Source organism: Dreissena polymorpha, chromosome 2 (assembly GCF_020536995.1).
Source record: "Dreissena polymorpha isolate Duluth1 chromosome 2, UMN_Dpol_1.0, whole genome shotgun sequence".
NCBI classification, from domain to species: Eukaryota; Metazoa; Mollusca; class Bivalvia; order Myida; family Dreissenidae; genus Dreissena; species Dreissena polymorpha.
The window spans coordinates 1,258,202-1,271,758 of record NC_068356.1 but is presented as its reverse complement, the minus strand read 5'-3'; the positions used below and the strand labels follow the sequence as shown (position 1 = coordinate 1,271,758).

At 37.4% G+C, this 13,557-nt stretch overlaps 1 protein-coding gene across 2 annotated transcripts in view; it reads right to left on the bottom strand.

Moving 5' to 3' along the window:
• LOC127865583 (aminopeptidase N-like) overlaps positions 1–13,066 on the bottom strand; it is a 37,658-nt gene extending 24,592 nt beyond the window's left edge. Inside the window, exons 1-5 of one of the 2 annotated variants that reach the window (XM_052405434.1) lie at positions 12,146–13,066; positions 1,916–2,118; positions 1,488–1,611; positions 991–1,201; positions 568–723 (exon numbers count right to left, since the gene is read on the bottom strand). In XM_052405434.1, coding sequence (XP_052261394.1) covers positions 568–723; positions 991–1,201; positions 1,488–1,611; positions 1,916–2,118; positions 12,146–12,440 — 989 coding nt within the window. In that variant the 5' untranslated portion in view covers positions 12,441–13,066. The remainder of the gene's footprint in view (positions 1–567; positions 724–990; positions 1,202–1,487; positions 1,612–1,915; positions 2,119–12,145) is intronic. The other variant, XM_052405433.1, reaches the window with a different exon arrangement.
• Positions 13,067–13,557: the final 491 nt, after the last annotated feature.

Below are 13,557 nucleotides of genomic sequence, written 5' to 3'. Positions count from 1 at the left end.
TAGATATGTTGGGTGTGTATATGTATATTACATGGATATGTTTGGTTTGTATGCCTATATTCCATGGATTTGTTGGGTGTGTTTACCTATATTCCGTTGATATGTTGGGTGCGTATCCCTATATTCAATGGATATGTTGGGTGTGTATGCCTATATTCAATGGATATGTTGGGTGTGTATACCTACATTCCGATGATATTTTGAAAACTTAGTACGCTATATTTAATATTGGTGTTGTCAGTGTATTCCTTTATTCCATTGATATGTTTGGCGTTTATATCTAAATCGCATGGATATGTTAGTCGTGAATACCTATATTACATTAATATTTTTACAACATTGAAAGATATATTATATTAAGGTGTTGCCCGTGAATTCCTATATTGCATTGATATGTTTGGCGTTTATATCTATATCCCATGAATATGTTAGTCGTGTATCTATTACATAGATATATTGGAAGTGTATTCCTATATTCCTTGCAGATGTGATATATACAGTCCATGGCGATGAAAAGCTTAGTTGAACGCGCAAACATATTTTCCATGGTGATGTAGATAGCAATACCTTGAAGCATTGGAGATGATCGGCATATTTGAGATCGAGACCATGTGACTCTTGCGGACCAAGGTCACTTCAAACTGCGCCTTGATTGCCGGCTCATCCATGCACGGGAACGTTTTGCGGGCGTCTGTCGGCTGCATCTGTGACGTGGCGATATGGCTGCGGTGAGAACGGGCGCAATCAGTTCAGAGAAGTGAGCGGTTAACACATTATATTCCTCTACAAATTTATTATACAACATGTTAAGTTATTGCATAGTTAGCAAGGATACAAATACCACATAAGAATATTTTCATAGCAATATTATGAAATATTTTAACTACGAAAAGGTTTTTAATTTAAGCGAATGAGCCACAGTTGTTCACTGTATTTGCAAATATACAAGCTGTAGTCGTTTGGGCACGTTTGTCTTTATGCACTACTTACATGGTTTTATTTTCACGTGTGTAAGAGCTTAGGTAAAGGCCGGCAAGGTCGGCAGCCAGCGGTCCCCGGAAGTGCGGTATCTCAAGGGTGTAGTTTTTGTTGATCGCACATTTTTCGGTCATGTGCACGATCAGAAACTGGCGATCAAGGTCGAATGTGTGTCTGCTGTACAAGTTCTCGAGGCCATTTTCAGTTTTAACATCAAAAGACCCTACAATAAAAGTCATAACTTTCTATTTACTATGGAGCCCATGAAATACGCGAACAAAGCATAAGATAAATACATCTTAATCAGATGTGTTGATATCTCCAAGTTTTCTTGCATGAATTAATACCTCGAATTTACCTGGCAATAATCATCAACAAACCATTGAATTTTTACAGATTTGAATAGGACTCCTGTAGTTTATATAAAAGTGTGTTCAATCCGGTTGCAAATAAGCTATTAAAGATGCGTTTAGATCACGTATCATCTCATTAGCCAAACCGACACAAACCTGTGTAGTTGAGTTTGTTTGAGTGCAAGTATATCATGTCTGTAGCATTCTTGCATTCGAAGCTTACTACGACACTTCCGTTGAAATAGAACTCTGCTGGCTCCAGGGGCGCGTACATGAACACCTGTGGGCAAGTACAGGAGATTTGTCAGTGAAAGGTAAAGAGAGTTGGTCAGTGATACGAAACGTTTTGACAGAGGTCGTAGGGGGTCAAGTACGAGTCTATATTGCACGGACAACGACACATACTCGTCTGTTTGTTGAGCTCAGACGGCCATGGTGGATGACATAGCACCCAATAATTACAGATAAAATATATAATGTTCTAATAATTTGTATGAGTCGAACACAAATTAGAAAGATAACTTAACATTAACCTACTGGCAGTTTGTAATATGTACCGAAAATGCCTCCCACGTGAACCATACCTGTAGCTCCACTGTGTACTTGATAGGCATCATGTGCAAAGGTATTCGCACATCTTTAACAGTAGGCTTTGGTGTTGAGGATGGCGCCTGAGTGGTAACTATAGTAGCCCCAGTGGTGGAGACAGGTGGTTGTGTGGGGGCGGGGCTTGAGGTGGAGGCGGTGCTGGGGCAAGGCGTTTGAGTCGCGGCGGGGCATGCGCTACCTAGTCAAAAAGAACGACCTATAAATGATAATCGTTTTTATTCCGGTCAAATAATTTATGATTTATTTAAGGTAACTAGTACATAGATAATATTAAAGTGTACAAATAAAAACAATGTATAAATGTTTAATCGGATTTACACGTATACTGCCTTTCTTTTGATTCACGGTGAAAACAGGAGTTGGTACATTTCATGAAGCTATTGCAAAATATAACAACACAATATACTTGCAATAATGAGGTAAAATACTAGAAAGTATTATAAAACACACCCATTAAACCCGCAGATAAGTCACGATAAATTTGCTATAATCTCCAAGTATCTGTCTGTTATTGGAAAAAGGTACAATAGAATAATAATTTTCTAGCCGATGGCTTTGATTTAACAAAATATAGATGATAAAATAATAAATGTTTAAATCTTCCGCCAACGAAAATTTACTGTAGTATTTTTTTCATTTTCGTTAAACTACTAAAAGATTGAGCCTTTTAAAGGGACTGGAAATCCTTCCTGGTGTGGAAGAAGGAATATTACATTGCACTATGGAGTGTGGGTACCACTTGGGATTTAAGACAACACGCCAAAACGACAAATATACCCGCCAGTACGATAGTCTTCGATCCTTCAAACCCCACCCCACGTCAAACGATATGGCAGAAATCTAGCAACAATTGTTAAATTCCTATACATTGATTATGTTCTGGCTTTAATTTATATGTTCCTTTATCTTAAGGATGGTTGTCAATCTTCTAGCGCATTTGTCAATAGCAGTAAAATCGTGTCATGTCATTCTGTACGTACGCAAGTGTGACACATCAATGCCGTCGTAAATAATGCGGAGATCATTTATTGTTTTATTGCAGGGTATCAATGATACCATTTCAAGACATAAGTAAATAATCGGCAAGCGATCAAATCCAGATCAGCAGTGTTCTAGATGATGTCATTATCAAAATGCACTCATTTTTTGTCTTGCTACAGACGGGGATACATGTAAGCACTGAATAAAACCGGGTCGTTTCAGATTTACAATCGTGTTATCTTTGAATTTCAAAACTTTGTCGGAGGTGAAATCGTTACAAATTATACAACTGCGACCTGACAAAAACTGCTCACAAAATGTATGTTACAGATACAAAATAGCGCCTGGTATTCTCAATTAGTTTATTCAGCAAAGATTAAAACATTATTATGCAATTGTATGTTCTTATAAAGATTTAATATGACGATTTGTGAATATTTTGTAAAAACTGGTTATATTGGAAATCAGGGAATGACTGAAATGGTCCGTTAAGAGCAGAGTATGCCTCTCACTACTACTTGATTTTCACTCGCGTTTGGCTTTATTGATTAGTTCAATGGAACCTTGTAAGGGACACAAATAGAAGAAGTTAGCTAAGACAAAGTTAGTGACAGGGAGTACAAGACACTTTGCAAGGACCTTCCAAAAGTAGTTTTCATAATTGATGATTATAAAAGTGATGATATTTTTAAAATAATTAATGTGACAACTCAGGTCATATTATACAAAGGTGTGCGGACAATATACACTTATTTCAAGGATGCGCGGTGAACAGTCAAAACTGTTTCCCAAGGTATCAGGGATGACTTTGGTACTGTTGCCCGAGGCCGAAAGGCCGAGGGCAACAGTTCCAAATGTCAGCCCTGATACCGAGGGACAACAGTTTTGACTGTTCACCAGCAATCCATGAAATAAGAGTTTTATTACCTGATCAAATTTCCAACATGGAAATAACAGCAAACTAAATTTTGATTTACACACAACAGTAATCGATAAAATAAACAATTTTGATTGTTTAACGGTAAAATGACGTCATTTTTTCGACGAAATGACGTCATTATTCCAGCAGGAAACAGTATATAAATATTACATGGCTGACAGGGTGACAGTAAATTTGTCAACTTGAGGAAATACTGTCAACCGAGGCGAAAGTTGACAAATTTACTGTCACCCTGTCAGACATGTAATATTTATTTTATTATACCGAATAAACTATTCAAAAATGAACAATTTATATGAACCATGAACAATTTTAATATTCAATAATTGAATTTAATTTCAGCAATGAACAACCATTAATATGTGGAGTGGTTCAGATTTACGGGCAGAGCATAATGAACTTCGCTTTATTCGGCACCGACCTAGTAATCAATTTATCCCATCAATTTTCTTAGTCGTCAATTATTTCTTTAAAAATATATTACAGAACCAGCTTTCCGTATTTTATTTTCATCACTTGATTACGCAATTTATGACGTACTTGTGTGACGTCATTTTGGTGACGAAACATTTTGGGACAACAATATGGACGTGGTGGTTTTTTTTAACAGTAAAATATTTGTTAAAAGCATCAAACGAATCCAAAACGTATTTCGGATTGTGTGTTTGTCATGCATAACAGACACGTGAAGTGTATATCGTTGTAACTTTATTGTTATTAGCATTGGATTAAAGTTGCCTTTGAGGTAAGCGTGTCGTTTATACTAAATTGATTTTCTTTTTTACTCCTGTCAAAGCTTAAATAATGGCATTAATCTATTCTACAGCACAGTTTCAGCTGCAATCGATATTTTAATTATCCAAATACAACGGACACGCAAAACTGCGTACTACGCATGCGCGAATGGGACAGTATAATTTTCGAATATTCCGCACGTGATTGCTAAGGCAGCGGGATACAGTATTTTTTTGTCAGTAAATTTTTTCCCGCTGGTGGCACGTGATTGCTATGGCAGCGGGATACAGTATATTTTGGACAGTAAATTTATTCCCGCTGGATCTGACAGTATTTCTATGTCACGATGGCCTATGGGAGTTTAGCATTGTAAATAAAAGTGAGGTATAATAATTCAAACTGTTGACCGGTCAACAGTTCGATATTCACCGGTAACAGTTTAAAACATTGCAAATTTCTTTTTCGACGAGGAAATAGCAAAAAATAATTAATTATCATTTATATAAGACTTCAGGTAATAATATGGTTTATGGCCACAATTAATCAACATAACTATATTAGGCTGGTGAACAGCTACTTTTGCAAAGATCAGACATAATTTCATGCAAATCAAGATAATTGTAAAGTTTGACAGACTTTCGTTGAATAATTGTCATTTAGACACTATATACATATAATATCTTAATAAAACATATTTGCATTTATTTTTATTCAGTGTTATTTGTTAAAATGTATGTTTGTATAAGTTTGTATAACCCGTCTACATGACATGAGGTACCTACTGCGATTTTACCGCCTTTAATAACACGGTAGCTTTTTATGCTCCCCCCAAACAAATTTGGGGGAGGGTATAGTCGTCGCTTCGTCTGTCCGTCCGTGTGTCCGTCTGTCCGTGCACATTTTTGTACGGGCTATTTCTCAGCAATTAATTACCGGAATTCAATGAAACTTTATGGGAAGCTTCACTACCATAAGGAGATGTGCATATTATCAGCCGGTTCTGGTCGGATGACTTTTCACAGAGTTATGGCCCTTTGAAATTTTCCATTAACTGTACATATAGTGCAATTCTTGTCCGGGCGATTTCTCAGCAACTAATGACCGGAATTCAATGAAACTTTATGGGAAGCTTCACTACCAAGAGGAGATGTGCATATTATCAGCGGGTTCTGGTCGGATGATTCTTCACAGAGTAATGGCCCTTTGAAATTTTCTATTAACAAATTCTTGTCCCCTCAAATACTGTGCCCTCAAGACGTTTCCTTTTATCTGAATATATAGTGCAATATTGTGACAAAAAACTTTTGGGGAGCATCACCCGTCTCCGACGGTTTCTTGTTTAGCAAAAAACGCAAAAAAACTACAACACGCTGTTGATAGCTTACCGACAAATACTTTGAACAAACTTTGGAGTACACTTAGACTTCGTCTTTTTGACGGTTTGCTGACCCGGATATTACACCAAAACGCCAGGCAAGTATATGGATTAATGTAATGATGCTGGTGTTGTTGGTGTCTAAGATTCCTCATAGTGATGTAAAAATAAATTACCTTTGAGAGGTGTCATATCAGTACATTGACTAAAATAAGGATAAGTTTGATGGCAATGTATGATTTGTTCCATGGCCATGTAAAATAAATGCTCGTGAGAACTGTAAGACCAACTTAGTGCCTGAAACAACGAGCCCGAGAGTTGCGGTGTCAAATATTTTTCATAGCTTTGGTATTTAACATTTCGTATGAAGTGTAACGCTTGCCTTTTGACTGAAATAATGATGATGTTTGCGATGGTTTCTTATATTCATCATGGCTAGGGAAAACAATACTTGTGAATGAGGAACTTTTTGACAGAAGTTGTCTTAAGGTTCTGATATAGAGCTAATAATTTCCTGTGGGGAGTGGAAACCCGACTCATTATACATCTTGATAAAAAACAACAACAAACGATGAGTGTAACGAATTATTAAGTCCGGCATTATAAAAACAAAATTACAAACTATGTCGTCCGTCTGCGTACCCTAGTAATTAGGAGGTTCGCTTTGTCGAAGGTGGTTATGACAGAAATAACACTTGCTGCATCGACAAATGTAATATGGCGTACCATTTGGGTCGAAAGTCTATGTAGCCTTCTAGGTAAATATACATTTGTACTTCGAAGTACATATTGTAATTCGAAGTACAAAAATTGTACTTTAAAGTACAAATATGATATACACTTTGTAGTATATATTTGTATCCCAAAGTACAATTTGTACTTTTGACGTACATGTTTGTACTTCGACGTATACACTTTCTGAAAAGCCAATCAAAACACTCAATTAAAAACCACTATGACATTACCGATATGAAACGGAGTCCGATACGAAGAATAATTCCTCGTGTTCTCTTTGACTAACATTAGTGTATTGGACTATGATTGTTGGCAAACAGTTGTTTTATCCAGATCCAAATGATAGTACGGAAGACGCCATTTTTTACAATACCGCAGTGAATGTTTAACATGCGGATCAAAGCAACAGATGTAAGGCGTCTTCTGATTGGCTAGCACTCAAGGGTCGGTAGAAACTGTACATCGAAGTATAATTGTGTACGTCGAAGTACAAAAAAAAACATGTCTCTTTTCACCTAATAGGTTTTGTTGACTTTTGAACCATAGGTAGGCCATAGTGTAAACGAGATAACCAACTCGTTGTACTACTTATCTAGTTGTTTAATAACAAGCTTTAACTAGATAGAGTACGCGTGGTAACGACACAGTCCATCAATCAATATAACGAAGTTTGAGTTAAACAATCATGGAGCGACATACAAACAGACACACCTTTCACATGTGTTATATTCTATAATAAACAAAAAAACGTGTAACAATTGCCTAGCATCATTCTCATTCGCTAAAAACATCAAATAGCTCAATGATTTTAATGCACTATTAAAGGGACCAATTCTACATTACATTTTAGAATGAATAACCCAGTTGTAATATGTAAAGGCATAAAGGCGGGCTAAGTTTGCACGAAAACATAGTAAACACAAATAATGTAAATACATGTATTCTAAAATGCATTTAAGCCTGGGTCAGTGGTTTCAATCTAGGTTAGGTAAACTGCTCCCTGTTTTCTTTCTTAAATTGTGTTCTTGTATTATACTAGAGCTCATTAGTAACTATTTTTGTACTTATAAATGTAAAGCATTTAGTGTCGAATTAAAAAAAAGAAGCTAAAATCTGTGAAAAAAAAACCTGTATGAAAATGTAACTAACAATCTGACGTGTTGAGTAGTGTCATAAAGAGTCATGGTTACTAGTGTGAAGAACTTTTAAGTCCAAAATATAAGTTTAATAATGTTATTAGATGTGAACGACAATTTGTGTTGCGTAACTAAGTGTAACAGACATATTGATTAGCATCATAAAGTGTAAAGGACATGTTAGGTAGCGTCAGTTAGTGTAATTCACATGTTTGATAACGTTAGTTAGTGTAGCGACGGACATGTTGATTAGCTTTACTAAATATAGCGGAAATTTTGTAAGGCGTAAGAAACTGTTACGAACATATTATGAAGCGTTAGTTAGTGTAACGGATATGTTCGGTAGCTTTAATATAACTTTTAACGGACTTGATGCATAGCGTTAGTTCATGTATCGGGCATGTTGGATAGCGTTAGTTAATGCAAGATTCAGTATCGTTCGTGAGTGTGACGGGCATATTGAGTAGTGGTAAGACATGTTTGGTAACGTAAAAAGATGTTACAAGAATGTTTGGTAAAGTAAGTAAGTGTACTTGACACAGCGAGTGAATCTTTACAAAGTTTGACGGACATGTTCAGTAGCATTAATGTAATGACAAATAGGATAAGTGTTAGTTATTGTAACAGACATGTTTTGTAACGATAATAAGTGTTACGGACATATTGGGAAGAATTAGGAAATTCACAATACATTTGGGCCGTGCTCTGTGAAAAGGGGGTTTAATGCATGTGCGTAAAGTGTCGTATAAGATTAGCTTGTGCAGTCCGCACAGGCTAATCAGGGCGACACTTTTCGCTTTTATGATATGTTTCGTTTCAAGAAAAAGTCTCTTCTTAGCAAAAATCAAGTTAAGGCGGAAAGTGTCGTCCCTGGTTAGCCTGTGCGGACTGCACAGGCTAATCGTGACGACAGTTTTCGCATTTGCATTAAACCCCCTTTTCACAGAGCGCGGCTCATTTCAAAAGTGCAAGGGAAATGGATACTGATCTATGTTATTGAACAGAAGTTTTTCAACAATATTACGAATTGAAGTGCAACGGGAATTAAAGGTTGCAGTGCTATAAACGATCATTTTACATCATTTAATGCAACAGAAGAATTGATAATTGTATGAAACATGTTACCCATATTGTTTAATATGTTTGCTGTTTGTCTTAATGCATTCCTGTTAATGCGATTTGTTGTTGATATGCGATGTAATGCGATATAGCTGTCGAAGCTGGCTCCGCGTGTCTACTTCGGTTGGACAGGCAGTGTTGTCGACAGGCTTGATAGCAAAAGCAGCCCTTGGCACCTTGTTAACTGACAGACACACACCGTTGAGAACTCGGCTGGGTTGTTCATCGTGAATGAACGGACGCGCTCTTGAGGCCAGCTCACCGTTCTCCCGGCGCCTCTCATGAGCGCCGGGTGCTTAGTGATTCAGAGAGATTGGGTTACATAAACATTTCAAAAGCCAGTCCTGAATGTGGAGTGACTTACTCATAAATCGAGCATTAGTGTTTACTAGCATCTCAGCATCTTATAGCGTCTTATTTACAGTGTTGTAATTATAAATATAACAATCTCTTTTTAGGATTTCATTCACGTTATCTCCATATTCAGACGCCGTTATTTTGCATATATTATCAATTTATCACATAAATAATAGTTGCAATATTGTACTAAAGGACTTAAACATTTAATAAGATAATAAAGTGGATTTGTGATAACAATACGCTCAGTTTTATTTTGACATCAGTATCAAATTCCCCGCAATTTTCAGATGCACCGTCGCATAAAAAGATTGTTAAACTTTTACTTACGCTCAACGTCCCTTTATTGCAAAACTGATTATATGATACGTTTTAAGGTGGTTTTATTTTGAGACATCCTGTAATCGCCTTATCAAATCCAAAGATAGCAACAACAATTATCTTGAAATTGTAGCTTAAGCTATTCACGCGATGCATGTTTATTGACTTTTTATGTCAAAAAACTGTCACCTGCAGATTCATTCCACATTAATACATGTATCGGCTATCCATGAGAACAATCTGCGCGATTTTAAGCGATTAACAATTATTCATGAAGTCTCCCTAAAGTGTTAACGAACATTCGCTTTCAAGCTTAATGCTAATACTTTATTATCACTACTTCAAAATAGAATATTAATCATTTAGTTCAGGCAAAAGATTAGCCAACGCATTTTAAACCGGCTCTTTTTTTAGAAAATAAGCATATTCCGATGTGTTAAAAACATTCCGCGTGTGATATTCCGATATAGTAAACACATTCCGCGGGTGAAATTCCCGTGTGCTACACATATTTAGCGTGTGATATTTCGGTCTTCCACACACTTTCTGCGTGTGATATTCCGGTCTGCTACACACATTCACCGTGTGAAATTCCCGTGTGTAACACACATTCAGCTTTTGACATACCGGTATGCAACTTACATTTTGCGTGTGACATTTCGGTGTGCATAAAACATTTTGCATATGACATGCTAGTGTGCTTCACGCATTCCGCGAGTGATATTCCAATGTGCTCCACACATTCTGCGTGTAAAATTCTGGGGTGCTACAACTATTCCGCGTGTGATATTGCGGTGCTATACAAACATTCTGCGTGTGATATTGCGGTGCGCTGAACACATTCCGCGTATGACATGCCGGTGTTCAATACAATTCTAAGCTTGATATTGCGGTGCTATACACACATTCCGCGTGTGATATTTCGGTGCGCTACACACATTCCTCGTGTGATATTGCGGTGCGCTACACACATTCAGCGTTTGATATTCAGGTGTGCTAAGAATATTCTTTGTGTGATATTCCGGTGTGTTATACACATTCCGCGTGTTATATTGAAATGTGTTACACACATTCCGCGTGTGTTATTGCGATGTGCTACACAAATTCCGCGTGTGATATTCCGGCGTGCTGCACACACTCTGCGTGTGATATTCCGGTGTGCTACACACACTCTGCGTGTGAAATTCCGGTGTGCTACACACACTCTGCGTGTGATATTCTGGTGTGCTACACGCACTATGCGTGATATATTATGGTGTGCTAAACACATTCTGCGTGTGACGTGCAGGTGTGCTAAACGTGCTTCATGTGATCGCGTATTTACACGAGAATCTAATTCAGGGAGTTCAACGCTGTATTTTTCTGTACCTTATTTTTTTTATTTTACAACAGTTGGTTGTTAAAAACGCTTTGAAAAAAACTTCAACTGCAACAATTATTACACACATAAGTAACACAATGAAATGTATATATATTCATGATTGTTCGATGCAGACAATATTCAAAAATATTTTACATATTTTTCATTTTCAAATCAAAGAAATTATCTTCGGATATCTCATACTAAACTATTTTTGTAAGAAGATTTGTCAGTTTTATTTGCGAGAAATGAGAAAAGACAAGCGCATAATTTTCTGATGGGAATCACTCGTACAAATAAGACAACATGCAACATACTTCCTATTCATATTTCATCCTTTAAGCTTACACAGATGCATCCGTTAAACCTGCTTGAGGCACTGGCTTTTTAGAAATCAACCCTGACCTTATAAGATGGGTGAGGTTTCCGTTGGAACATTATTGTGTGTAATTTAACCTTGACCATAAGAAACAAAATGTAAACGTATTTACTTATTTTATAAAAAAAGATTGTGCCATTATTTAAAATATTTTTTAGCGTTTAATTCAGAAGTGTAACGTACTTTGAAAACCGCGAGCAGTATTTCGGATTGTTTTTCGATATTTCGTGTATTTTTTTCATCGAAAATTGGGCGATCGATGAAAATCTTATATCGCCCGAGCTTAGATTTTATCGCATTGTCGATCAGGCGATAGGTTTAAATTGCAGACTGCTTAATAAGGAATGCGACACAAATATTTTATACAAAAACACAATTAGCTGTTTTAGTATATTGCAGTTGATATGATATTTGCATGGAGGTCATGGTTTTGATCCACAGTCATAGGGCGTTCTCAAGACGCCCCCTCCCCCCCTCTCATGTCATGTTACCCATTACGTAGCCAGGAAACAGAGTTTAAAGTTTCACTATGCATTCATCTTATAAGTTTGGTGCATACAGGATTACGTGAATACATTTGAACTAATCTACGCCGTGCACTTACTTAGTTTCATCGCACATATCAACAACGTACATACATATCAACATTGGGCTTTCCTATCAAATCGCACATAGAAAGCAACACACTTACATAGCAACATCGCACTTATATATCAACATCACACTCACATATCAACATTATACTCAAATATTAACATCACACTTACATATCTCCACTTGTCCCGCGGCCGCCCAATCTTTGCACTGCTGCATTGCCGCCGACGACGATCCGCTATCCGACGTCGGGTAAGTACATTTGCATTCAAATGTTGACCCCGGTCCTGCGAAATGTACGATGATACCGACGCCGACGGCGATTGCGATAGCGAGGAAGGCGAGTATGAACGCCTTGGAGGTGCTGACGTACATTCCTCGGTCACGTGGCGCGCTACCGCTCTCAGAGTTCATGTCCGACTTGTACTTCACTGTGACGTCTTCTAGCTCGTAGTTGTTTCCGGGCATCGTTGCAGATATAATCACGGGATTTATACGACAAATTATCCAGTTCCAAATACAATGAGTTACTCCGACACGAGATGTGGCTTGGATGTTTGGATGAAGGCCTCACAGTTACTGCGAGACGAGCTGAAATCTTGCCGCTGCGGCACAACGGCTCTTTTCTTTCAGGAGCTGCGTATCCTGCGGGGCCGAATATCGTCCACTTTGTTGGAGGAAAAAGCTTAGTTCAGGGAGGATGAAGCGCTTAGATCTCTCACTGCTAAGGTATAACACTCTCGCATTGGGTCTTTGCTATCTCACGGCTCACTGGTATATGGCGCCTCCAGTTCAGAGCGGGTAGGCGGGCCTAACTGTCAGTGCGGGCTGTAAGGTAGTATTGAACTATCGTAGCTGTAAAATACATTAAACAATGTCAACAACTGTCGTATCGTTTAAACTGTCAACGCGAAATCATATTCCACTCGAAAACATGAAATGTTCGTATGTAAATGTCTTTATGAAGATCTTATTTCATCTTCTTTATGGAAACGCTCGTCAACAAGATGAATTCTAATTTAAAAACGATAAGCATCAATGAACATTAACCAAGTGTTCACAGAGGCAATGCGATGCATGCTGGTATATTCACAGAGTGCGTATATTCCTTACTGAATGCGATAGACAACGGACGTGCGTAAATTACATCTTGTAAATAGAATGAGCAATGGGTTTTTCATTTTCAGTGAGCTAAAAATATTTCTGCAGGTTAAATCAATGCGACGACGATTTTGAATCTATACTGAAGAATAAATATAACGTTTGAAATAGAAGCAAATATATTTCACAAAAAAGTGTGTGCTGTCAGAAACAGAAATTTCCCTGGCTCTAAATTAGTGTATAGTTGTGTTTGATGAATAGGCGCATTAGCATTTATATTGAGGTTTTTGATATTTACAAATAAGTGTGTCTCGTGAATGAGTTGCGCATGAAATTGTGAACTGATTTACATAAGCTAATCGCAGGTATATATGAAGGGCGGATTTACAGCTGGAGTGATCAGTAAATACTACAAAGTGTTTACGAATGCTCCTAAAACGGGTGAAATATAGCCCTATTGTTTCATAAACTGCCAACGCAGAGA